This window comes from Grampus griseus (assembly GCF_964374135.1).
Source record: "Grampus griseus genome assembly, chromosome: X".
In the NCBI taxonomy this organism is placed as follows: Eukaryota; Metazoa; Chordata; class Mammalia; order Artiodactyla; family Delphinidae; genus Grampus; species Grampus griseus.
The window spans coordinates 15,658,877-15,686,001 of record NC_138999.1 but is presented as its reverse complement, the minus strand read 5'-3'; the positions used below and the strand labels follow the sequence as shown (position 1 = coordinate 15,686,001).

At 49.1% G+C, this 27,125-nt stretch overlaps 1 protein-coding gene across 3 annotated transcripts in view; it reads left to right on the top strand.

Annotated features, from left to right (window-relative positions):
• PHKA2 (phosphorylase kinase regulatory subunit alpha 2) overlaps positions 1-25,910 on the top strand; it is an 81,724-nt gene extending 55,814 nt beyond the window's left edge. The window contains exons 14-33 of one of the 3 annotated variants that reach the window (XM_082681077.1): positions 630-764; positions 1,443-1,552; positions 2,709-2,853; positions 3,107-3,185; positions 6,175-6,344; positions 7,114-7,287; positions 11,151-11,239; positions 12,242-12,375; positions 12,784-12,940; positions 14,101-14,180; positions 14,374-14,452; positions 14,553-14,682; positions 15,268-15,369; positions 17,909-18,027; positions 18,780-18,809; positions 20,020-20,073; positions 21,858-22,028; positions 23,549-23,602; positions 24,273-24,473; positions 24,929-25,910. In XM_082681077.1, the coding sequence (XP_082537203.1) occupies positions 630-764; positions 1,443-1,552; positions 2,709-2,853; positions 3,107-3,185; positions 6,175-6,344; positions 7,114-7,287; positions 11,151-11,239; positions 12,242-12,375; positions 12,784-12,940; positions 14,101-14,180; positions 14,374-14,452; positions 14,553-14,682; positions 15,268-15,369; positions 17,909-18,027; positions 18,780-18,809; positions 20,020-20,073; positions 21,858-22,028; positions 23,549-23,602; positions 24,273-24,473; positions 24,929-25,099 (2,384 nt within the window). In that variant the 3' untranslated portion in view covers positions 25,100-25,910. Of the gene's footprint in view, positions 1-629; positions 765-1,442; positions 1,553-2,708; positions 2,854-3,106; positions 3,186-6,174; positions 6,345-7,113; positions 7,288-11,150; positions 11,240-12,241; positions 12,376-12,783; positions 12,941-14,100; positions 14,181-14,373; positions 14,453-14,552; positions 14,683-15,267; positions 15,370-17,908; positions 18,028-18,779; positions 18,810-20,019; positions 20,074-21,857; positions 22,029-23,548; positions 23,603-24,272; positions 24,474-24,928 lie in introns of those variants that run through there. The other 2 variants (XM_082681078.1, XM_082681079.1) reach the window with 2 other exon arrangements.
• The last annotated feature ends 1,215 nt before the right edge of the window (positions 25,911-27,125 follow it).

The following is a 27,125-nucleotide window of genomic DNA, read 5'->3' as shown; positions in this document are numbered from 1 at the left end:
GGCCGGCCCACTGGGTGCGTGGCCCAGCTCTGGGGTGGCTCTTCCCTACTAGCGGGGGGCCCTGTGCTGTGTTTCCCAGTGGGCCAGGCTGCCCCACTACCACCAGCCCACTGGTAGGCCCACTTTTCCTTCTCTCCAGAGCATAAAATCTCCTCCTCCCTCCCCCTTGGTCAGAGCATCCCCTGCTGCACACACCACTATATTGCTCTTCTGTCTTTGAGAGCAGAGGCACGGACTTCTTCTGGTATCCCCTTTGCAAAGCTGTTTCCACTCCTGACCCCATGTGAAAAGAACACAAGACAGGTTTCGAATAAATGCAGACCCACAGGGAAGCAAGACGTCATTTGAGATGGGTAATTCAGCTTGGGACCTGTTGAAGACCACTTCTAGAAGTCCCAGACTGTCTTGCACATTGAGGGCACTCGATAAATATGCACTGTGGGTGTTGAGGGGAGGCAAGGCCAGAGCGAACCAGGAAGAGCGACAGGACAAGCGCTCTCCCTTTCAAAAGCACGCAGCACTTGGAGAGCATGCTGTCACAGGCCAGAGAGGAGAGGAGACAGCAGCACACATCCGTGTGAGGTGACGAGGGCCGCCGTCTCATGCAGGTGCTATGTTCTTGTTCACAGTGACTGTTCTGGCAGAAAACAAGCACATTAAGGAGTTGCTGAGGAAACATGGGGTGAGCTTGCAGAGTATTGCCGACATTCATCCAATCCGAGTCCAGCCAGGCCGGATTCTTAGTCACATATATGCCAAGCTTGGTAGGTTTGGGGAAATAGCAGGGCATTTTTGGCGAGGGGGCATCTCGGTTCTAGGTTTGGGGTCTGGGGGAGACTGTGATATGTGTAAATTCAAAGGAATTGGGCAAAGCACTAAAGTAGGTGGCTTGACAGCTTCCACGTGAAGAGGAACGGCCACCAAGCACATTCCTCTCATGCCTGTTCAGGAGATGTCACCACACGTAGCAGTGTGATTCATCAGCTCTGTTGTAAAAGAAGGAGCCACCTTTGAAATTTCACAATTGGAACAGTCATTTGTGTCTTGGTGATGTTTCTAAATTTTATCTGTGGTCTAAGAAAATGCCCATTTACCCATTAAAATGGGAGATGGGTTCTCTTTACTTTTTCTAAAATCTGACTTTGTTTAGGATCATGGTTCAATACTAAATAAATAAAAAGTGAACATTAATAAAGTCCTTTTAATAATTTTATTCCATATAGATGTGGCACCGGGTGCTGTTCTTCTATATGCATGAAAAGAAGGGGGTGGGATTTGTTTTTAATTCATCCTTGTCCCAAAGAAGGATAACAGTATTAGAAAAACCAAACCTCAAAGTGAGTTGTTTAACATATAAATAAGCCCAGTCTTAGCCAGAATCACTTGGATTAGATGTCACTGTATTTGCTCTAGCTCGAATTGCTCTTTTATTTTCTAAATAGGACGGAATAAGAATATGAAATTGAGTGGGCGACCATATCGGCACATCGGAGTCCTTGGAACATCTAAACTATATGTGATTAGGAACCAAATCTTTACTTTCACAGCCCAGGTGAGAAGAGCAGGCCAGTAACAAGCCAATAAGCATGTTTATTAAGCTGTCTTTTCTGTCTGGGGAGGTGCTTTGAATGTGCGTGCATGTATTCAAACAGAGACATAAGATGACGCCCAGTACCTAATACAGTTCTTTACTCGTGGTAGGTGCTCAATAAATGCGGCTTGAATCGAATTGAGCGTGCCCTCACTTCCAGTATGAAATTCATACCACTTTACAAATTCGCTAGTGACATGCCACTTGACTCGCAGCCCTTGTGCCCTAATTGCAATAGTCCTTAACCCTTGCTTGGGCTGTTAGCAGGTCCTCTGTCAGCAGAATCCCACATGGGAAGTCTGATTTCTTAGGTCCCAACCCCCTTGATAGGATCCTGAATATACAGATTATGGAACCTTTCTTCAGAGTTTTTGTTTCCAAAGGAAACTAGTCCTGTGGAATGCAAACGAAGCGTTTTTCATCCATTTGGGCAGCTAGAAAGGCCAACTGAGGGATCACTTTGTCAACATGGGGCATAGCCGCCCAGCTGTCTGGGGACGTAGTTGGACTGTAGGGTCATGGGTCAGTAGCCTCAAGTTGCTCTTTTTCACCCAGCCTGTGCTGCTTGCTTAAATCTTGTGAGTTATTTCCCTTCGTAACAAATTTTAGACCAGAACTGAGCGTGCACTGGTCCAGAGGCCAGGACGACAGCGATTTTCATCAACATCAGGCAACAGTGCCTTTAGTTCACATTAACCAGGCCATGAATCAGGTAAACACAGTCTCCACGTCTCACCTGCTCTCAGTGGCCCCACTAGGGAAACATCACCGAGCCCAGCAGCCCTGGACAGTGTAGGAATTAAGGAGTTATTGCTTTACTTTCAGGGACAGCGGTATTGGGGCAGGTCCTTAAATCCCCATCCAAGGAGCTGTAAATAGATCTCGTTGTGCAAGTTTCCCTTCTGCGCTAGCACTAACGTAGCTCTGGCTCCTGGGCAGGCGACAGATCGATTTGTCTGATCGCGAGGAGAGCCCCATTATGGGGGCGGATTACAGCCAGGGTTGAGCCTCTTCTCTGGAAACAAAATGCAAGGATTAGTGCTGCCGTGAATGACAGCTGGGGTTATGTCGAGGGAGATGAAGGACAGCCTTGAACCTGGCCTCTTCTGACTTGCAGTTCACTGACCAGCATCACTTCTACCTGGCCCTGGACAATGAGATGATTGTGGAGATGCTGAGGATCGAGCTAGCCTACCTGTGCACCTGCTGGCGGATGACGGGCAGACCCACGCTCACCTTCCCCATCACCCATACCATGCTCAGTAACTCCATGAACTTGATCTGCTTGACTCATGTCCCACTGGTGGTTTGGACCCTTTTCAAAATGTTTAAAATGCGTCCCATGGACAGAGCTAAGTACTGAAGGGGGTTCTTAGCAGTTAGATTTCTTAGGTCGGGAATCTTCTGCGCCATACATATTTTAATTAGATTTTGTTGATGAAAACGTTTCAGTGCATAACGAAACAAAGTATTCCCAGATTAAGTAAACTAATTGATCTTTTTTTTTTTTTTAAGCAAACGATGGCTCAGATATTCATTCTGCTGTTCTTTCTACAATTCGAAAACTAGAGGATGGATATTTTGGAGGAGCTAGGTAATTTGTGATTTTTTTAAAAAGCAAAAGTAGCGTTGACCTTTCTTAAAGTCTTTTGCTGCCCTTCTCCCATTTTTCGTATCTTGCCGAACATAGAAGCGTGGAGCTTTAGAGTAAAAAGGGAGTTAAAACATCTAATCCAGTCACCCATGTGAAACTGGAATCATCTCTAAGCATCAGTTGGTGGGTGTTTGTGAAGCTTTTATGGACGCCAGGAGGCCTGGGGCATAGAGAGATGAACATATCAAGTCTCTCCGAAGTGGCACTCTCGGAATGCATGTATGGGATGCTGTGTCTGTTTCTACTCAAAGGCTAGAAAACACCCAGGGCCTAGGATCTGGCCGGTGCTCAATAATCAAATCACTCCTGGAATTGACTTGAGTGTGCTAACGCCGTAAGAATAATTCACAGAACTTTACAAATTCCTTCGTGGCCCTCAGAGCAGAGCACCTGAATGGGCCTCCCTAGACCACTGTCCCCTCATCCTCCGTGGAACGACGATTTGCAGGCCCACAGTCCAACCGGTGCTCCCAGCTATTACAGTGAAGCACCTTGAGGGATAGGGGGCTCACCTCCCATGGAAACCCCTTTTTTTTTTGTACCCCATGACTGTCACAAGGCAGAAGATTTCTCAGTAGCATCTATGCCCTGATCTCTGTGAATCTCCTGGAATATGCCAGAAGGGCCCCAGGATAACCTCACCGCGCAGCTGGTCCGAGTAATGTGTGGCCTTTGCCGAGCTTGGGGAGGCTGCCGTTTGGGTCCTGATGGAGTGCCAGTTGCTAAAAGTGTTTGGGAGTTGAAGTCAGCCCTTCTTGTCACATCCTCCCACACCAGGGACCCTGCTGCCACAGTAATTTTTTTAAATTATAAAATACACATAAAAATTGCCATCTTAACCATTTTCAAGTGTACAGTTCGGTTGCGTTAAGTATATTCACGTAGTTTGCAACCAATCTCTAGAACTCTTTTCATCTTGTAAAACTGAAACTCCCCCCACCCCTGCCCCTGGCAACTACAGTCTGCTTTCTGTCTCCAGGTGTCTCGTCTCAGTGGACTTATCCAGTATTTGTTTTTTTGTGTGACTGGCTTATTTCACTTAGGCTGATGTCCTCAGGGTTGAGTCACTGGATTTCTAAGCACTGGGTTTGGCACCTCTGCTCACCAAGCTCGCTGCGGGTTTTGCTGTAGACTCGAAGTGGCCCTCGCTCCAAGCTTCTCCTGGCCTCTCTCATGAGTGTCAGCGAGGCCATCCCCAGCATTCTGCTATCTAGCTCCCAGGGCTGGCGCCATAACTGCAGTTGGCATCTGCTTTCGTACATTTCATATCCAGCTTGGATAAGTTACCACCTGGCATATGGCGTCATAACCGAGAGACAATACTATACGCCCATAATTAACTGTTTTCCAAAATGAATTCTTTAACTGAAATCTAATCATTGTCAAAAGGATACCGTGTGCAGTTAGTTGAGCACTTGCAGTGTGTTCTTTGTGGCTTTGCACCTGTTGTCTCATGTTGTCTTCACTTTGTCGTGCAGGCTGTATTCCTATTTTATGGGCAAGGATCTGTAGGCTCAGAGAGCCAGGGGCACAAGATGAGTAGGTGCAGAAGCTCTGTGTGAATCCAGAAACGGGGCTGTAACCACCATCCTGAGCTGTGAGGGCTTACAGGAATCAGGAGGGCCTCCTGGTTACAGAGTATGGCAAACAATCCAGAGAACCATGGAAAGAAACAGGAATGCCTAGGCTCCATCAGCTGCCCTTCCTACTTAGTTCTTCATAATTAACGCTGAATGTCATTTTGTCTCTTTTTTAGGTCTGAGGGTATTTAAAAAACTGAACTCGCTCTACATGCCAGACTCCACCCTCTGCACCCACCTGGGGTCGCTTGCCATCAGAGGGTTTAGCCTTTCCGCCTTTGACCTGATTCCTTTCAACTTCATCAGAGAGGAACTGGTCCCTGGCTCCACCTCATCTCCTACTGTTTCCAACCGCAGGGCAAAACAATCCTTAGAACTGACCCCAGGGCTCTAGGGGGAAAGTTTTACTTGATTTAAGGGAAGGCTTTTCTCTCCCTCAGGCAATGTCTCTTGACAGTGTACTTGCCCGCGGAAGCTCAGGCACCTGTGAGTTCATCTGAGCTGCGTGCTTCTGTTTACTCTCCTCAAACTAAGCCATTTAAACACGTCATAATCTGATGCTGGTAGCTCTGAGGCATCCTACACTTTTCTGCCTCCAGATCTAACACTTTAAGAAGCACATAGTGCCCGCTTTCTTTCTGTACAGTGGACATCCCACTTGCCCCCCGAACCTGGGGGTGAATCAGGTTCAGGGAGCAAGAACTCGGAGGCTGCTGCCTTTGTAGCAGAATCCCATACTGCCAAACCCAGCTCCCAGTTTTCGGTGGAACTTTTCCCAGCCTGATAATAGGGCCCCTCTGGGCCACTGTCTCTATCCGGGGATGGCCCGGCCATCACATTCTTTCTAGAGAGAACTTTGGCTCTGAGACGTGCCTCTCCCAACATTTCCCCTCACCCTCCCCCGGGCCTTGTGTGGCTGAGTGATAGGGACTCATAAAAGGTAGCACGAGGGCACCCAAAGAATCGTTGCTTGTGGTTTTGTCCTGGTCCAGTTGTTTTAGGGCGAAAAATACCCGAGGGTTGGTTCTGTTTAAAAGTGGTTCGCTCAATATGTTTTGTAAAACTTTGGTTGGTTCAATAAAATAGATTTCTATTTGTGTTGGGTTTGGGGATAGGAAATCAGCATGATGCATTTTGGCTTTCAATATGCTGTGTGCTTCTACTTCATACTTGCTATTGAATTTTCATTTTCATTTCTTGGCTGACTGCTTGTATGGGGCAGTCTGCAGAGTGACGTGCTTACTGATTCTGGCAGAAGTGCCACCTGGTTATTGAAAAGTGTCTCGATGATTCATAGTGGAAGTTTGTCCACATCCACCTATATCTCTAACATAGTGTTTCCTTGGCAGAGTAAAATTAGGGAGTCTTTCGGAATTTCTCACCACCTCTTTCTACACGTATCTGACCTTCCTGGATCCAGACTGTGATGAGAAGTTGTTTGACGATACCAGTGAAGGGAGCTTCAGTCCTGATAGTGATTCAGATTTGGGAGGATATTTCGAAGACAACTATAATCAAGGTACGGCTTGGAATGCCTTTGCAGGTGTCCCTGAATTTATTTAAACCTTGGCATTGTGATAAAATTGCCCTAAAACTCAAGCACAGAAAATGATTTGTAATTAACATGACAAAAGAGTCTTTGGAAACTTTCACGTATTAAAATGCCACTTTAATAAACCTAAACTGTGAAAGTGGGGCTTTTTTAAACCTAGAGGGACAAAGAGTTTCAGGAATGTGGACTTTTCACGAAATATAAAGAAAGAAACACACTGCTTGAATTTTCAAAGAAATGGTAGAATGATCTTGGTTTGACTGGATATAAGTGATGAAGTCCTTTGTGTATAACATTTCTCAAACTGAGGAAGGTTTTGGGTTGGAGTGACCTGTTTTTCACTTTTAGATAGTACTTGGGATTGCGGCTGGGGATTCCATAATGCTTAGCTCACTCATGACAAATTAAAACCAAAAGATCAGATGTTGGCTGCTGGCCCTCTCATTGTCTACATATTCAGCTCATCTTGGGATGATGTGATGTAAACACTATTTGGACCTGTATTTTCTTTTTCTAGGATGAAGTTTTTCCAAACAATAACTTTATGAATACATGCATTATCTATGTAAATCTCTTTACTTTCCAGGGGTAGAGTGGAGGTCAAATATCTATATCAAAATGTTGTCTTTCACTAAATCTACTCAGCACTTCATGCTACACGTAATCACTATTATGCATTTAGGTTATTTCTGCAGCTTGTTTTCACTGGCTCTTTTTCTTACCTGTGTAATTATAGAAAGCCAGGATGAACTTGACCAGTATATCAACCACCTCCTGCAAAGCACATCCTCGAAGTGCTATCTGCCACCTCTTTGTAAGAAGACAGAGGACAGCCATGTTTTCAGTGCCATCTACTCCACTCGGGATATACTTTCCGTGATGGCAAAAGCAAAGGGTTTGGAAATTCCATGTACATTATTAACTCTTTTCTGCCTGTTAAAATAACTTCTTTTATCAAAGTAATGCATGAGCATAATGTAAAAGTCAAAGAACCCTAAACGACAACAAAATGCAGCTGTTTCCTGCCTCACCTCTCCCCTCCTCACTGCCCCCAGTCCTTCTACTTAGAGGCAACCACTTTCAACTCTTAGTTGTTTCTCCTGGTATTTACATATTTCTAAGTAATGTGTCTGTAGTGCTGTCTTTGATGCATCGATTTTATTCAGTATCTGTTGACTTTTTCTTGTGCAGGTGAGGAATTCAGCTGTGTTAAATCACCGCTCCTCTGCTTCACTTCCCCTAACCTATCCATGCAGTTGTATTAAGGTTTAGTTAAATCAGTATCCACTATTTCTGTCATTGTATGTGTGCAAATCTTATCCCCAACTCAGCATAATAATATACTACATGATCATTTTCCCTCTTCGTCTTCTCTAAAGTTAACAGTTTGCTTCGCTTCCTTTCTACACCTTCCAATGGCCTCGCAATACGAATTTCCACAAGGTGAATCGTGTATGAATCTCACGGTTCCACTGCTTTTCTTAGAGTCCAAAAGTTTCCTCCCATCTGGCTGATTGCACTCTAAGCCTCTTGCATACCTGGCATCCTGGGTCTTTTCTTTACGATAATCCTTGGAATCTCCTTTGCTTGTCTCTGCAGTTGGGTTCCCTGTTTCTTGATTCTGGCATGTTCCCCTTTCTCAATTTATTCCTTTGGTGGAATACATTCTAGAACAGTTTCAGTAGGTTTTAAGAAATGGTGCAATGGAAGAGGGCACAGTAATGACAGCCCTTAACTTGCTTGTTTCTGGAGTTCACTGCCCCTTTTGGCCTGGCCACCCTCCACGTCCGGGATGTAGATCTTATCCTGGGATGTTCCTTCATCATCATCTGGGAGACTTCCTTGTCTCCTTTGTTAGCTCTCCTGTTTTCTGTATCTCAACTTTTCCTCTTTCTTAGCTTACTATCTTATTTCGGTGGAGGACATCCAGTAGTTTCCTAGGAAACAGTTCATGGTGGGTAAAATTGTTGAGACCTTTCAAGTCTGAAAATATCTACAAATTCTCCATTTGAGAGTTAGGCTGGGTATAGCATTCTAGATTGAAAATAAATTTTCCTTAAGAATTTTGAAAGCATCTCTTCATTGTCTTCTAGCTATCAGTGTTGCTTCTGAGAAATCGGAACCCATCCTGATTTCTTTTTTTTTTTTTTTTGCGGTACACGGGCCTCTCACTGTTGTGGCCTCTCCCGTTGCGGAGCACAGGCTCCGGACGCGCAGGCTCAGCGGCCATGGCTCACAGGCCCAGCCGCTCTGCGGCATGTGGGATCTTCCCGGACCGGGGCACGAACCCGTGTCCCCTGCATCGGCAGGCGGACTCTCAACCACTGTGCCACCAGGGAAGCCCCATTCTGATTTTTGATCCTTGAAATATAAACTGTTATTCTCTTTCCAAGTTTGTAGGATTTTCTCTCAGGTTCTGAAATTTCAATGATGTGCTTTGTTCTGGGTGTATTTTCATCCACTGTGTTGGCTACTCAGTGGGCCTTCTCTATCTTGAAATTTATGTTTTTTAGTCCTGTAAAGTTTTTCTGAAAAATTCCTTGACTCATTTCCTTCCCTACATTTTCTCTGTCCTCTCTTTCTGGTACTTTATGATTCCAATGTTGACCTCCTGAAGAAGTCTTTATCGTTTCTCTCCTGTCTTCCATTTCTCTGTCTTTTGATCTGGTCTGAGGGCAATTGCTTCAACTTTTTGTTCCACCTGCTCAGTTGAGTTTTTCCACTTTTGCTGTCATGTTTTAAATCTTTGTTCTCTGAATTGTATCTGTTCTTGTTTCATGAATGCAATATAATTCTTATTACTCTAAGAATTAATGGCAGGGCTTTTTGTTTTTGTTTTTACATTTTCTTCTCCCTAAATGGTTTCCATTTCCCCCAAGTCAATTGTTCCTGTTTGTATTGGTTTCTATCTTCCAGAGTAGAGTCTTTCCTCCAGTGCTGGGTGTTCCTTGGTTAACTGCTCATGCATATAAGAATCTCCAAGCCTGTACCTGTAAATGGGGCCTGTTGGGTTTATGGGTGAAGGCAGGGCAGATTTCCCAGAGATGTTCTGCGATCTCCTTTGCAATCTCCTTTCTAACCTGTAAGGGTCTGATTGCCTCGAGCTATACAGTCATTTATTCCCCCAAGGAATGTACCCACACCTTCAGACATGTGGGTCAGCATCCCCTCCAGAGACACACATACCACCCCTTTTTTACCCTCTTCAGAGAGACCTTCTAGCCTTCTATCAGGGTGAGCAAGGCAGTTGCCAAGCTGTGTGGAGTTGCACAAGGCATCTAGGGAGCTCACTGCCTCTCACACACCTTCTTCTCCATCTTCCTTCTTATGGTTACCCTCTCTGGACCCCCAAGTTCTAGAGGTCCATGGAGCAGCAAGCTCCTTAGACTTCTGAGGATTCTCTGTTAGAAATCTGACTGGTTCTTGCTTTTCCCCACTGCAGTCTTGGGTTTGGTTGCCTTGTGTCCACTAAATGTTTTCATCCTTCAGCTTTCCCACTTCCAAAATGTTACTATTGTCTTCTCTCCTGCTTCCCTATTCTTTAGGATTTGCCTTTTTAAAAATTATTATTTTTTGTAGTGTTAGTGGGGGTTTAAGAGAAACTAAAACTTATGTTTAATCCACTAGTGTTACCTGAAGGTCTATAAATGCCTTCTATTTATTTATTTTAAAATTTATTTATTTTTAATTTTTGGCTGTGTTGGGTCTTTGTTGCTGTGTACGTGCTTTCTCTAGTTGCGGCAAGCAGGGGCTACTCTTCATTGCGGTGCGTGGGCTTCTCATTGTGGTGGCTTCTCTTGTTGCAGAGCATGGGCTCTAGGCATGTGGGCTTCAGTAGTTGCAGCACGCAGGCTCAGTAGTTGTGGCTCGTGGGCCGTAGAGCGCAGGCTCAGTAGTTGTGGCGCACGGGCTTAGCTGCTCCGCGGCATGTGGGATCTTCCCGGACCAGGGCTTGAACCCATGTCCCCTGCATTGGCAGGTGGATTCTTAACCACTGTGCCACCAGGGAAGCCCTATAAATGCCTTTTAAATATACCTCATCTTTACCTGGAAAGCTTCCTGTTTTCCCAAGGTGATATGACATACCCTGGCAGACAGAGATGGCTTAATGAATAAATACTGATAACATCTAAAGGTGGTTAAAAGGGGAATTCCCTGATGGTCCAGTGGTTAGGACTCGGTGCTTTCACTGCTGGGGCCCAGGTTCAGTCCCTGGTCAGGGAACTAATAAGATCCTGCAAGCTGCACAGCGCAGCCCCCAAAATTAATTAATTAATTAGGTGGTTAAAAAAACAGAAGCGCTAACACCCAGCAGTGGCAAAGTGAAACACACAGTGGACAGGAAGCTGGTACACCTCGATTATGAGAAGGCCAGTGACCTTGGGCAAATGACAAGGTCATTGGACAAACCTTGGACAAACCCTCTCTGGTTCTCAGTTTCCACATCTGAAAGAAAAAGAAGCTGGACTCAATCATTTCTAAGTCTCCTTCCAGTCCTAGATGCTATGTAGTTTTCCCTGAATTCTAAGAGAGAAAAGTGGAATTCAGCTCCTTAAAGCAAGATCTGTGTGTGTCCTGCTCATTTCTTATTTCCAGAGTTAGCACATGATGTGGCCACATGAAAAATTCTTTTTGAAATCAGTGAAACTAAGTAAGTAATCATTTCTTACTTGGTTTGTACTGAATAGGGAGTAGCCACCGTACCTCTTAAAAGAAGTATTTTAGCCTTCCTCCTGCTCCGAAGAGCTTTCTCTTTATTCGTTTGTTTTCTAGTTGTTCCCATGGCTTTGCCAACTAAAGTCCTAAGTGCCCACCGTAAATCGCTGAATCTTGTTGATTGTCCTCAGCCACTCCTAAAAAAGGTAAAGTATTTAGAATCACTTTTTCAAAAAGTGTGATGTTCTTTGGTGCTGGTGTAGCCCCAAGAACTCTTTTAAATGGTTGAACTCAAAAGAGCACATTTCTTGGTATCTAGAACTTTCAGGATTAGAAGTTCTGGGTTTTGATGTGCACCCACTCACTTAGTTGTCTGGCTTCTGGTTTGTGTCGGTATGCACACTGAATTTGATGCAAACCTTTATATTTTGCGTGTAGGAGATGGCTACTGACATTCTGCCTACTCATCAGAATCTGTGTCACATTAGAGGAAATGAGCTAGCTCGCTACCAGCCCCGTCCTAGCTGTGCCAGCCAGCCAAAGCCGGGCTACTTGTGGAGCAGGGCACAAAACCAGAAAAAGATTCCTCTGGAGAATAAAATCCCAGGGTGTTCCCCACTAGTTCCCATAATTTGTTATTTTATCCAAAGTTCCCTTTGATTTTATCAGAAAGATTCAGCGTCTGTTGGAGACTATTTTAACCTAACCACAATTTTAGGTTGTTTAAAACTCACATATTTTTTGTGTGTGTTTTGCCTTCAAAAAACATTTTATTGAAGTTTAACATATATAGAGAAAAGTATATAAAATATAAGTATAGAGCTCAATGAATTATCACTGAGCCAACAGACCCGTGTGCGTAACAAGCGCCCTTTGTGTCCCTCCCGGTCGCTTCCTCCCCCTCCACTCGAAAGGTAACTGCTAGCATGAATTCTAACACCAGGGGTTGGTTTTGCCTGTTTTTGACCTTTACATAAATAAAATTTACACATATTTTAACCTGTTCAGTTCAGTCTCCTGCAAACATCCACTAACACAATGATTCACCAATCAGGAATATAAACAAAAAGCCCCAAAAGATACAATGAAAACCTGTAGCATAGCACAGCAGCAGAGTTCCAAGACCGGGTTGGTGTGTCACTTCCTGGTCTTCTGGAAGTTGGCATGCTCAGCCCCCCTCCCCTGCTTTCTGGCTTTTGTATGGACAGGCCCCCGAAGATGACTTCCAGTTTCCCAGAGATGACCACGGCAACATAGACTGTGAGAAGCTGGCTGAGCAGCTGAAAGACTGTTCGAACCTACAGGACCAAGCGGACATTCTGTACATTCTGTATGTAATAAAGTAAGTGGGTGGTCTTCACTAGGTTGAGCTTTCTCTCTTCTCCTTGCTCTTTGTCCTAGGCTTCTTGGCCTTCCAACAAGCCACATCATGGTCATAGTCACCCAAGCTACCCAGACTCACCGTGAACAGACTCCCATCCCCTTCTCTACCTACTAGTGTTGCCCTCCCAAGATGAGAAGGCTGGGTGAGGCCAGGATCTCATCATTTCCTGATGTTAGGCTTCTGTTTCAAATAGACAGAAGACGACGCAGCCCTCTCGGTGAGACTCAAAGGCACTGGGAAGCCCCCAGGCACTTGGCAGAATGCGTGGTGATTCATTCCCCTCCCTGCCAAGTGAGCTCTATTGTAAGAGAATCTGGCCTTGAAACGTTCTGGGCCATACTTCTGGGGTTTTCCATGTCTTGACAGGGGTCCCAGCTGGGACACAAATCTCTCTGGACAGCACGGGGTCACTGTTCACAACCTCCTCAGTGAGCTCTATGGAAAAGCCGGCTTGAACCAGGAGTGGGGTCTGATCCGCTACATCTCTGGCCTACTCAAGAAGAAAGTGGAAGTCCTGGCTGAGGTCAGAACCACCATGCACGTGAAGGGTGTCTGTTTGTCTTCTCTAGCCCGGTGCCGTCTTCCTATTAGGAAAGCTGGAGGCAAGCACCTTCATTTGTAAAGGAAACACGTTGTTTAATATACAGACGGAGCTGGGCCTTCTGTCCTGACCTCCCACTGCTCTTGGAAGACAGGCAGAGGAAATGAAATTCAAGTTGATTAGTTTTGTTACTCCTTAGCTGCAGAAAAGGGTTTACCAAGAAATGAAATGAAAATGCTCTGTGGCCCTGCACCCTCTTAAACAGAGCTCTCTTATCTCCGCACATCTGTAATACAATCATCATCAGTATTTTAACCCCAAGGCCCTGCAAAATCCAGAATTGCTTTCTATGACATTCAGGTTCTTTTTTTTCCCCATTCATTCATTCATTTATTTATTTTATGGCTGCATTGGGTCTTCATTGCTGCACATGGGCTCTCTCCAGTTGTGGCGAGCGGGGGCTACTCTTCATTGTGGTGCGCGGGCTTCTCATTGCGGTGGCTTCTCTTGTTGCAGAGCATGGGCTCTAGGCACGCAGGCTTCAGTAGTTATGGCGCGTGGGCTCAGTAGGTGTGGCTCACGAGCTCTAGAGCGCAGGCTCAGTAGTTGTGGCGCACGGGCTTAGTTGCTCCGTGGCATGTGGGATCTTCCCGGCCCAGGGCTCGAACCCGTGTCCCCTGCATTGGCAGGCGGATTCTTAACCACTGTGCCACTAGGGAAGTCCCCAAGTTCACTGTTTTAGTAAGGTGATGGTATTTATTATATGTGAATAATGGGGAAACTGGCAACTTAGGACTATAATATGGTCATTAACTCTTAACATCAGTATTTTAGGACTCATAGCAACTCATCCTCCTTATGGAATATCAGGGAATCCAGTGTGTTTGCTACAGGGGGTGAGCATAAAATACCCACTAATAGGCCCTGCAGAGCCAGGCCTGGGACCACATTTTGGGGACAAAGATCACGGGGACCCAACTCTGGCTGGGTTGCTCAGTCTGGGGTCTGTGTATGAATTTTCAAATAAATAGCAGCATGGGTCATGAAGTTTGTAAAGGTAAATTTATGATCTTATTGGCAGTGGTCCTTCCCCACCGGCTTTGCTAATCTCCCTCCCCCTCCCCCTTTTCCTAAACGTGCAGGCCTGCACGGACCTGCTGTCGCACCAGAAGCAGCTCACGGTGGGCCTGCCGCCAGAACCCCGGGAGAAGACCATCTCCGCGTAAGTTTTCAACCTGGGGCCTCAGGTTTGGGGGCGGTACCTGGGGGGAAAACATCAGTGCTGTCCACCATTCAGGAAGAGAGGCTTTTTATAGACACTGTCACTCGAGCACTTCCAGCAGGAAAATGAGGATATTCCATAGAGGACTAGGAGGCATCTTTCGTGGTGTTTGTGTCCTGACGCTCCTTCCTAGGCCTCTTCCCCCCGAGGAGCTCACAGAACTCATCTACGAAGCCAGCGGGCAGGACATCAGCATCGCCGTGCTCACACAGGTCAGCTGGCCACGGAGGGGCAGGGCTGTCTCGGGGCAGCAGGGGCTTCTCCGCCACCAGCCAGTCTCTGAAGCCCTGTCTCCACGTCTGTCTGTGTCAGGAGATTGTGGTTTACCTGGCGATGTATGTCAGGGCACAGCCCAGCCTCTTCGTGGAGATGCTCAGACTCCGGATTGGACTCATCATTCAGGTGATGGCCACGGAGCTGGCGCGGAGCCTGAACTGTTCAGGTGCGATTCTCACGCGCGGCTCCCACAGCTCCTGCACCCACCCGCCCCTGGGGAGCCCTGCTCAAGTATTCTGGAACCAGGGCTTCTGAGCCTTTGGGTGGGCTCACGGCTTCACCAGATTCTCTCGTTTAGATGTAACTTCCGCCAAACCAACCAGCACAGGGTGTTGAATTTCATAGGTTAGGGAAAATGAGGTACTAGAATCTTCTGCTCTGCTCCTGACATCTGAGTTCCTCACTGTTTCTCCTTGTGGTAAGATGTCACCCCCCATTTCATAAAACCTCTGCTGGGAGAAATCCTACCAATTTAAATATGTAAATCAACTGCAAGGGGCATTCCAACATTGGGGGTTATTACAGTGAGAAAAATTATGCGTCTGAGTTAAGAAAATATACAACTTAAATAGCAGCATTTAGAATCACCAAGGATCGGTACCTTTCAGTCCTGAAGCAGTAGAGAGGTGATCCTGAGCAGGGAGACCTCCCACAGTACCCTTTGTCTCCACCACCACCCCACGCCCACGCCACTCTACCTTCCCCTGCCACCAGGCCTGTGTCGGGACACTTACACGATGTTTGTTTTTAGGAGAAGAAGCTTCTGAAAGTTTGATGAACCTCAGCCCTTTCGATATGAAAAATCTCCTACACCATATTTTAAGTGGAAAGGAGTTTGGTGTTGAAAGAAGCGGTAAGTAAATGCCCATCTTACTGAGGGGAGGGGGTCAGAGAGGGCTGGACTGACGTGTCCAGCGTGGCCTGGAACTGCTTCATTTCTATACAGATCAACACCAGTAATCGCGATTCGGGACATAATGTTTGGGTAGCAGGTTCCTACTTCACTGAGATGGACAGAGTTCTAGGTTTAAGGTTGTGACTTGTAGGGCTTTGTGACCCCTCGTCGGCTGGCTGGGAGAGCTGCGGTCCCATGTGGGCGTGGTGCACACCCTGGCCTGCGGCCTCCCTCCTTCTGCAGTTGGTCCAGGCACTGTCACTTGTGCACAGGGGTTAGGAGCAGGTGAGGTGACCAAGGTGTCAGCATGCAAGGGCTGTCTTTTCCAAGCACCTGAGGGCCCCACCTTTAGTGTGGGTTGGTTTTCAGTTAGACCCCCATCACCCTTCATGGGCCCAGATAAAAGCCCTCTGCAGCCTCACAGCACCTTCTTGCTGAGTGAGTTTGCCTCGTCCCCTTCTTGCTCTCTCTCACTTTTTATCTGTACCGGAACCCTGTTTGCAGTGCTAGGAAATATAATCGCCCAAGTCCTGGTGGAATTCTGTTCTCAAATGCTCCCTAATTATAATTGAAGCAATTATCATTTACCCTCCTCATAATAAGGTGAAATGATTTGCAGACACATTGGTGAATTTGTTTCATCAAGCCAAAGAAATGCAGTGTGGGCTGTCATTCTTTTTATTTAATAAGGACATTGGGTACTTCGGATCTTTTCTTTAGAGTGGGCACCAGCAGGCAACCAAACCGGCATCGTGCGATCAGGTGTGTTTTGGTGGGTTTTCTCCTTTCCTGAGGAATGGTCAAGATCCTTTTCCAAAAGTAATTTTCAGTTCTTTCAAATGCACAGTCCTTGAAATGTAAATATGTAAGATTAATATTTAATGTGTTCTGCTCATCAAAATAATATATGTGGTTTGACACAGATAATTACTAAAAATTGTTATTAAACAGAGTAATGTCACTTGAAACCATAAACATGTCTAATTGCAAGCAAGGCCAGAAGAGGTCCTGTCTTTTTGCGTACAGCATCATTTGTTAATTGTCCTTTGTAATTGTTCAATTTTTATAAATCAGGAAACTCAAATAGTCTTAGAATTTTTATTACATCCTGAGATGTCGGAGATGAGTATTTTCAGCTAATGCCCACTCTATACAGGCCCCACTGTAGCTTCCCAGACCCCTTTGGGTTCCGTTTTCCACTCTCCCAGTGTCCCTCCTCCCTCTCTGGCTAATCGTCGTGTCTCCTTTGTGGGTCCTCCCTCTGTGCTGTCCTTTGGCTCCTTATTTGTCTCTACTCCTCTGGGCAGTGCCCTACTCCCATGGCTTCGGGGGTGGGGTGGGTGGGAAGGCAGGGCACGCAGAGGATGCTGCCCGAGGAAATGACCTTAGAGTCGGGCCTTCAGAAGGAGAGGACGCACCTGGCAGAGGGGAGCAGGCAGGCCAGGAGGGAGCCGCCTGTGCAATGCCCAGTGCTGAGTGGCTGGCCTGGAGGGGACAGCTAAGAGCGGCGGGTGGGCTCAAGTCGGTAGGGCTTTGTGTGCCCCTGTGAGGCTTTAACCTGAAGAAGGATTCGAGGTGGACAGTGACATGGTCACACGTGCCTTTAAGAATGATCGTTGTGAGCACACCGTGGAGAACCGGTTAGTGGGGGCAGGGCGGGCAGCAGAGTGGAGCCAGGTGACGGATCCTCCCTGCCCCTTCTGTGTGTCTTCGCCACCTCCAGCCTTTGGTCGGCTTGTTCTCCCAGGACTTCCCTCTCCGGCCCCAAGGCTGGACCTTAATTAGGTGGTCTCAGTTTTCTGCAAGGAAGGGGGTGCATTTGGAGAAGTAAAAAATTATTTTAAAAGACATATCCAAATCATTGAAGAGTTTCCTGGCCACTCAGTGTTTTCTGCATGCTGCTTAAGTGATGTTCACTCTGTCACTCATCCACTCAAACACATATTGAGCCTGTGCTGTGTAGCAGGCGCTGCCCCAGGTGCTGGAAACAGAGCGCTGGCCAGGGCAGACACGGCCACCTCTAATGGAGTGCATGGTCGAGTGGGAGAGAGAGACGCGGATAAAAATAAGCACATGCGGGCTTCCCTGGTGGCGCAGTGGTTAAGAATCCACCTGCCAATGCAGGGGACACGGGTTCGAGCCCTGGCCCGGGAAGATCCCACATGCCGCACAGCAACTAAGCCCGTGCGCCACAACTACTGAGCCTGCGCTCTAGACCCCGTGAGCCACAGCTTCTGAAGGCTGCGCGCCTAGAGCCCGTGCTCTGCAACAAGAGAAGCCACTGCAATGAGAAGCCTGTGCACCGCAACGAAGAGTAGAGTAGCCCCCGCTCACCACAACCAGAGAAAAGCCCACGCGCAACAACAAAGACCCAACGCAGCCAAAAACAAAATAAATAAAATAAAATAATTAATTAAAAAAATAAGCACATGCATGCATTCCTCTCAGGGTGGACAAAATATCGTTTCTAAGAACGATGTGTGTGTTTCCTCTCCAGTGCGGCCTATCCATTCCTCCACATCCAGCCCTGCCATCTCCATCCATGAGGTGGGACATACTGGAGTCACCAAAACCGAGAGGAGTGGCATCAACAGGCTGAGGAGTGAGATGAAACAGGTAAGAAGAGCTCTCGGCGCCAGGAAAGAAGTGGTTTTCCTATCTGGGCTCAAGTCAGAAAGTGATAGAAACCCAAGGCATGCAGGGTACAGCCTGCTTTGTAAAGGACGTGCCATCCCTTCTGTCCTGGAATCTGAACACACCCTGTGCCCAGACATCCCAGAGCCACTCACGTGCACCCACCACATGCTCATCCTTAACGTTAAGGTGTTATGCGAGCATTCTGGAAAATACCCTTCCCCGTGTTTGCCTGTTGCCCGAGAACTAGTCATTCAAATGGATCACAGCCATTTAAAAAGTAGAGTCGCGCAAAAGGTAACTGAATCATCTCTCCATCAAATGTGTCCTTCAGGTGAAACAGAGACACCTTTATTTTCCACCATCCACAGGTGTCTCTTTTGTGCTCACCTTTATTTAATTCACAGTAAGTTCCTTCTCAACTGATCCCACAGGACGGCAAGTCAACAGCCTTTCAGTCCTAATGTGCCGGTTACTGTGGTAGGACTTGACAGTGATCTACAGTAGGAAATAGTTTCTTTCCTTCTGACTGTGACCTGCAGTGAGAGACACACTCGGATTTTCTTCTCCATTTCAAATGATGACTCAGTAGATTGAGTCTGTGAGGCACTGAGGGTCACACCCTGCAGCTGGAGCAACACTTCCTTGGACAATCTAGAGGGTGATAGAAGTAGTAAGGCATCCTTGATTTGAAACTGGTTTTTGCTTATCTTCTGATGTATTTTTACTTTCAGATGACTAGGCGATTTAGTGCTGATGAACAGGTGAAACATCTTTGTCTTGTTTCCTCCTTTACTGTGCTTCATGTTCTTTCTGGCTTGAATGGGGAAAGCAAGGCTGTGAGTACAGAGAGTCTGAGTGGGTGGAGAACGGTTCTGCCCGTCCAACATGCTTGGGTGGAGGGGACTCTGCAGGCTGTGGGAGGCAGCCCTGGGGACAGGCAGAGCACTGGACTTGAAAGCAGGAGAGCCCTGCGCCTTTAAACAAATCCATGTATCAAACTTGGATTTTACAGGAGGCTATGTGAAAGGGATGGTCCCGGGTTCTGCCTCGGCAGGAGTTTCTGTTCAAAAAAAGGGAAGAAATAGGGACAAATAGATTGTGGTCATTGATTATAGCAGTAGAAAGAATACTGCTACTTCCTGTCCCTAGATTGCCTGGGGGAATTTAACCCTGGAAGGAAAAGAAAATGTAAGGATACTGTTCTTTTATGTCACCCTTGTGACATACTTCCTTCGCCTCCTCCATCCAGAAGATCAGAGCCCCTTTCCTAATGATTTAATGTCTCTGTGAGAGAGCTCAGAGGAGTCACATACTGACACGCGGATTCTCTGTGTTGTCCCAGGGAAAAACGTCCATGCTGTCTCATTCGAATTTATGCTCTTTCCAAGTAAGGAACAGATTTTCCAAACATCTTCCTTTGCCCACCACTAGGTGGCACTGTCCCTCTTGTTACCTACATCCCGATGGCCGCTGACTGTGGCTGAATATGGGTGGTTCCTTCCGTCTCCATTTAGTGCCGTCCTTACATATTACGGGGACAAAATGATCACCTTTTTTCTTTGATGGGTTTAGATTCAGTTAGCCAGTACAAGTTTTGTATTTGGCCACTTATATCAAAGAAGTATATTATCCTCTTTCCAAAATTAACATAAAAGATTAGCATTTCATGGCTGGGAGTTTGGAAAATAAGTCGTGTGCTAACTTGATGAGGCACCCTCCACATCTGACTAGATATGGGAACACTCCACACTCAGAGAAAGCATTTCCCGGGACCTCTATTGCGCGAGCCCAGAGCTCTGCCCGCTGCTCTGCAGGCCATCTGCCTGGGGGGGTGAGTGAGAACTTGTGGCCACCCGCATCCTCTGCCTCTTCCTTCCTTGGCTGTTTCTGAGGCTGTTCTATGTTCCTTCTCTCTGCGTGCATCCTTTGGTGTCATTGCACATGACTGAGTGGACTCTCTTTGTTTTGTAGCTCTTTTCTGTGAGCCAGGCCCCATCCGGCAGCGCACACTCCTCCAAGTCTGTGGTAAACAGTGTGTCCCAGCCATTGTCCCCTTCGCCACCTCCTTCTCGTTTATGGTGTCTGAATCCTCTCGTTGCCCTTCTCGTGCTCCCACCACCTCCCTCACTTCCGAAGATGTGAACAGGTTTAAGTGTTTCCACTTGACTATGATTATGAGTAGAGGCTAGAAAGAAAGCCGAGAACCTGTGGAACTGAGCTCTGTTTTTCCATCTTGAGCTCTCTGCTTATGCTCCTCGGTGGGGTATGACTGAGGAGCACTTTTCTCACCAATTCCCAGGAGCTTCTGGAACTTTCGAGGCAGTGGTTATGTGCCTTTCCGTTGAGTCATGGGAGTGAACCACTGCCAGCACGTGCTGATTGGCACTTTGTACGCAGAATGCCCCCCCCCCCCCCGCTTGGCTTGAGGCCGCAGCTGAGATGGAAGGCTAGGAAGTGTTCTCATTGCAGAGGCGAGTCTGAATCCTCCTTGCGAAACTAGAGGCAGAAAACCAGCTGAGTCATTGATGAGCGTGGCTGTAATTACTTTTATTTGTATCTAATTGTTGCCGTATTTAAATGGCAGTAATGAGCCCAATGGAATAACCCAGCCTAACAGCCTTTTCAAAATAACATCCGATGAAGTCTCAGTGCGCTCCAAGAAGACTCCTGCCCTGCTGGCCTGCTTGACATTGGGATTGCATTTTAAACCTTTAAATTTGACGTTGCACACTGAGAAACGAAAGTGCCAGGTAGTCCAGAACAGAGATAATGTGTAAGGATGAAGGTTATCCCTTCCCCGACCCAGAGGCCAAGGGGTGAGAATCCATCCACGGGAAGAAAGCAGGTGTGAGCTTTGCCGCAGGGAGGCCACCGCTGAGGGAACCGCTTTCAGGCCTGGTCTCAGGCCCCACTGGGAGCCTCTCAGAGCTGCCTCCGCAGTCGTGGGCGGGCCTGTGGCTCCCGAGGCAGAAGCAAAACTGCTGGCCCTGCCCCAGCGCTTCCCTCGTGGAGGCCGGAATAAATCCAGCCTCGGGGAGGAGGTGGGCAGGAGGTGATACCCCTCCTGCCTCAGCAAAGGCTCCTGGCTCGGAGGTGGTCATCGCCCCAAATTAGGATAAAGTGCCGTGCTGAGAACAGGCAAAGTAGAAAGCGATTGAAAAGGAAGGTGGAAATACCATAGCCCCTGAGGCCCCGCCACAAACGTGGGTTCCAGCCTTCCCTCCTTCCAGGGCTCCAGAGCCTTGCCCTGCGCTGTGTTGTGTTCTCGTGGCAGCTGCACTGCAGGGGAGTGACCACCACTCTCCGCGGCACCACAGGAGGAAAGTGGTCACTGTGGCGTTGGTCTCCGTGGGCTGCGGCACCCGAGGAGTCACCTCCTCCAGGTCCGAGACCTCCCCAAGCCCTCCAGCAGCAGTGCCTGCCGACCCCACGGCCGGGCGTGCTCCCAGGGTTTCCCGCATCTGCACTCGGGGTGCGCACCTGTGCCCCACTGCTCAGATGAGGCTGAGCGTGCTCGCGGCAAGTTAGAGACTGGAGCAGCCGATGTGGAGTCGGGATTTGCAGCCCCCCCAGAGCCCACCCCCTGACCTGCTCGGCCTCTCCGTTGGGTCAGGGGCTTCTTATGCTGTACTTCCTCTTGGGGGCTGGGAAGAGTGCACGGAAGGAGCTTAGTAAACGAACCGGGGCAGGAAGGAGTGAATCCAGCTGGTGGTGTTGACTGGTTTACGGAGCCGCCCTCTCGGTGACCAGCACTGCCAGGGGGTGCCGGCTGTGAGGCTTCTGAAGGCCGCACCTTTTCTGTCTTGCAGAGGTCCAGCACCCCATCCTCACCCACGGGCACGTCATCGTCAGACTCAGGTGGGCATCACATCGGCTGGGGGGAGCAGCAGGGCCAGTGGCTGCGCAGGAGAAGGCTGGACGGGGCCATCAACAGAGTCCCCGTGGGATTTTACCAGAAGGTGTGGCAGATCCTTCAGAAGGTGAGCTTGGCCACTGTGCTGCATTCCATAGGCACTGGTGCTGAGGCGTGCTGGCACCTACAGGTAGCAGGCGGCTGCAGAACAGGCGCATAAGCCCCAACCTTAGGTAGCTCACGGCCTAGAGCAGGGTTTCTCCCCCCTCGGCACCATTGACATTTGGGGCTGGGTAATTCTCACTTCCGGGGCTGCCCTGTGCATTGTGGGATGTTAAGCGACATCCCTGGTCTCTACCCGCTAGATGCTGGTAGCACCCCCCCCCAAGTGTGACAACCAAAATGTCCCCAGACATTGCCGAGTGTCCTCCGGGAGGCAAATTGCCACTGGTTGAGAAACACTGGCTGGAAACCCAACAAGATAGATAAGGTGGCAGCCCAGGTTGTGGGGGGCCACCTTTGACGTAATTTAGGAACGCAGAGAAGTCGGAAGGTAGGCAAGAACCAGAGAAGGCAGGGAGAGCTCTGGATGAAACGCCGTAACCCGGCTGACCCAGAACAGCCGCAGGAGCCACGCCCCTTGGTCCCTGCCCCCGCCTCCTGTCTCGCTCCCTCATCAGCCTCAGAGCGTCCCGGTGTCTCCCTGGGCCCCACCAGAGGGACTGTCTGCCTCCATTAGAAGCTTCTGTGCAAACCAAGAACCACAGGCAGGACCGAGTTTTTCCCTAAACTATTTTTGTTAGCTCATTTCACAGTAGAAGAGGCGAGGAGAGAAGAGGCATCCCTAAGACCCCGTACTGCAGCCCCTTTCGGCTGCGTTATGTCCCCTGTGAGGTCCTCCTCGTGGAGCTGGGCATGGAGAGGTCAGAGGGGTCCCTGTCCTCACAGCTGAACTCCGGTCCCCACGTGGGGGCAGGGCCCGAAGAGGCCTCTTGTCAGGAGGAAGGAGCGTTTGCTGCCGCTGCATCCTCAGCCCACCTGGGACGGAGGCGGTGCAGCTGCTGTCTCCAGGGCACAGGGAGTCAGGAGGCAGCCTGTGAGCCCAGAACTGTTCCTGGGGCCGGGCTTCCACCGGCTTCATACCAAGATGCTTTTATTATGAAAAAGCAGCATTTTGTATTGAGCCAGCGCTGGTTATTTATATACACGGGTGTGCGTGTGCGTGCATGTGCTCTAGTCTTTTGTGATTGGTGCTTATTATAGAAATCTCAAAAATAGATGCCTGCAAAGGCATAGAAGTATCACTTCGCCAGCAGGAAACATGCACATCTCCCTTTATCTGGCACCAAAGGGGGCCTCTCAGCCGCCAGGGCCGGGTTGCCAAGTGAAACTCGGAGCTCCCACAGAGGAGGACCCGGCAGCTCCCTGGGGCGTTGTTCGGGTGAGATCTGAACGATGCCTGCTGGTTCCATCGAAAAACACAGCCTGTGGGCAGTGAGAACAAGCCCTCTAAAAATAACTCCGACAGTCTGGCGTGTGCCAGTCCTCGTGCTGGCTTCCAGGGCAGAGCGACTTGAGCGTGTGCGCGCCGTTTTTAATCACGTTCTGGAATCTGACTGAAATGTGAAATGCGTGTTCTGCCTCCAGTGTCACGGTCTGTCCATCGACGGTTATGTGCTCCCATCCTCGACGACGCGAGAGGTAGGATGGGAAAAACCCAAACACCGTGAGTTTTCACTAAGTGCTTTATTTCTTGGACTCTGACCACTCGCCCTTCTTTCAAGCTTGTTACATACAGGGCATTTGTAGATCCGATCTTTCTAGACACTTAACCCTCAAGTTTTGCAAAGTTTTTTTCCCCACATTTGTTGCATCATCTTTTCTCTTTCCCCTCAGAAAGAGTATGTCTGGACTGTCGACATCTTTAGATTTGTTTCTGAAAACTCTCTTAAGAGAAGAGCAAAGTTGCTCGCCATGCTTATGGGACCCACGGCAGAGAACAGTCATCTTCCCTGGTTTCTTTCCCCCATTCATTCTTTTAAAAAATTGATCTTTTAGTTTTTACACCACCCAAGGCACCATGCTGTGCACCACAAGGAATAATGAAGAAAGAGAAATAAGAAACGGCCCTGCCCCTGGAAGTCGCAGTCCAGTGGGATAGGTGACTAATGCTAGGACCAGGCTGACTGACTGATGCCCAGGGCAGAGCTCTCAGCTTCCTGCCCCAGAGGATTCCTGTGGGCAGAATTAGCAAAGTGGCCGGAGAGGAGGCAGCGTTTACGCTGAGCCACTGGGTGCTGTGGGCAGCGTGGGTGACAGGACTGTGTCTGTGCTCGCTTCACTCGTGACCCCCTGCTGGTCCCTTTGGCAGATGACCCCACAGGAGATCAAGTTTGCTGTCCACGTTGAGTCGGTGCTGAACCGAGTGCCGCAGCCTGAGTACCGGCAGCTGCTGGTGGAGGCCATCATGGTGCTGACGCTGCTCTCGGACACGGAGATGAACAGCATTGGGGGCATCATCCATGTGGACCAGATCGTGCACACGGCCAACCAGCTGTTCCTGCAGGACCAGGTGGGTGTGCCCAGAGCCAAGGTGGGGACGCGGCACTGCAGCCGGCTTGGCTGGCATTTATCTCTGTCGAGGCTGGAGATCCTGTGACCAACAGGAAATATTCTTGAACAAAGATAATGTCATCACAGATGGTGGGAAAATGTCAACCATTTGGTTTGAAAATGGCACAGTGGCCACTGGGAGATCTAAAGACCTTTGGAGATGGACAGGCCCATTTCAGCATAGGTTCTAGTGCCAGCACCAGCCTCGTGACATGTCTGGCCCCAAGTAAACCAGCCACTTAGCCTGCACCAAAGTCGAGCTAGAAGAAGCCGTCCTCCCATCCTAGAATCAGTGATGTGCTGCCAACTCGGGCGGGTGGGGACACGGTGCCCAGAGCAGAGGCCATCTGTCCCCCCGTTAGGCCGGTAGCGCCAGCTCTGCTCACGTGTTGCCTCTGCCCTTTCCTGCTGCAGATGTCGATCGGTGCCACGGACACGCTGGAGAAGGACCAAGCCACGGGCATTTGCCACTTCTTTTACGACAGTGCTCCCAGCGGGGCTTACGGGACAATGACCTACCTAACGAAGGCGGTGGCTTCTCACCTGCAGGAATTGCTGCCCAATTCAGGCTGCCACATGCAGTAGGGCCTCGGCGCTCTGAGCCCAAGATCCCCTGTGCTGTCACAAAAGCATTTCCCATCAGCAGCCCTGGCAGGGAGGAGGTGGCAGTAACACACCTGAAAGCAGTATACGTCCAAGCCGCAGAATCCTGTGCCCGCCCCCGAGGAGCGCCCTGGGATCATCTTCTTACATTCATTTTGCTGGGAAGTTTGTCACAGCATCTGGTCTCCTGGAGTCTGAGGAGGTATCGGAAGTTGGTCTCCTCTTGTGAGTGCAGAGTGAAGTGAGAAGGCAGCTTAAACTGGCTTTCGCAGAGTTGCCGAACAGGCTCAATGAGCTGGTGATACATCTTCCAGATGAAAAGATCCTTCCAGCAGCTGCGGACCTTGGCCAGGGGCACATCTTAACGGTACAGTCTGTCTGTGGGTCAAAATGTGTAGCAAATAGAACAACTCATCGTGCAGAGGTGTGGCTGTCTCGTGCCTTGCTTTCCTCCTCGGCTTGTTGCTGTCTTACTGGCAGCTACCTTTGCATGACGGTTCTCCTTCACCAACATTTAGAAAATTGCTCCCACTTGACTTTGGCTCATGGTCTTCAAGGATTTTATCTTGGCCACCCGTGAGTTAGGGATTTCTCCTGCCTTATGAAAATATCCCACATCATCTTCCAGAATCTAACCAAAAAGAAGCAAGGCAGAGGAGAAGCCAACCCTTCTTCTAGCTGGGCCAACTGTTGTTTTGGGGCTGGCATGGGCAGGGAGTCCCTCTGGAAGGCCTGTGCCCCCGCCCCCGTCGTGGGGTGGCGGCCGGCAGGGAGCGGCACGCCCACCGTGTTCTGGGGGAGCCACGTGCTGAGTCTGCAGCACCAGACGCCACAGAAGTGCGTGCCGTGCTCCCTCTTCAATGCTTCCCTCTGCGGCAGGGCCAGGCTGGGGCCTCAAGCCCTTCTCACAGCAGCACTTTTGCCTTAAGGCTCTCAGGTGGGGTGTAGCTGGAGGCCTTGCTTGCAGAGGCGTGAGGACAAATCCTGATGGGGCAGGGCCTCGCCAGTCTTTCCTTGCCAAGGTCCTGATGGATGGAGTTTCTCTCCAGGTGTCTTACGGGGATGGGGGCTGGGCATGACACACAACAGGGAAAACCGTTTCTGTGGATAATGGACTCTGAAGGACAGTCACCTGGTGGCCTCGTGGTGCGCTCTGGCTGGTTGAGGGTGATGGCTTAGATTGGTGATGACTCTGCCTCTGAAATGGAAACTTGGCCATTGGATCTTTGCGTGGAAGTTTGCGTGAAGGTGGAGAAAGCCGATGCTCAGGCTGCTTTGAGAGGACAGCAAGGTGCCCAGTGCCCCCCAGAGTCGGGATGCGGCACTGACCAGTATTCTTGAAGCAGAGGAAAGGCAGGGAGGGTTCCTGCTAAAGAGCCTCACTTCAGTCCAAGCCAAACACTTCGTAGTTGCCCCTGGGGGAGAGAGTCTGGAACACGAGTCTTGGCTCACTTACCCGCTCGGTGGTGCACAGGCGCTGTCTACACGGGACGTCAGTGCCTTGGCTTCATATTTGTTTGAAACCATAATATTTTCCTTGCTGAGGTACAGAGTAGTTACATAAAGAAAAGTGCCCAGGGGCTTCCCTGGTGGCGCAGTGGTTGAGAGTCCGCCTGCCGATTCAGGGGACACGGGTTCGTGCCCCAGTCCGGGAAGATCCCACATGCCGCAGAGCGGCTGCGCCCGTGAGCCATGGCCGCTGAGCCTGCGCGTAGGGAGCCGGTGCTCCGCAACGGGAGAGGCCACAGCAGTGAGAGGCCTGTGTACCGCTAAAGAAAAAAAAAAGAACAGTGCCCAAAATCTCTCTCAATTTCTGCTCCAGTGGACTCCCACATCCCCTCCCCTTCCTATTACTGTCGGTATGTCAAACCTTTCTCCTCAGATTACTAGATGGTTCCTTCTGTCATTCATCGGCACGTGTGAGATGCTCTGTCTGTGACTCGGTGCTCAAGGCCCTCAGCCTGCGCAGGAAAGCCAGTGTGAACAGATGACCAGGCTTTAGTGTGGT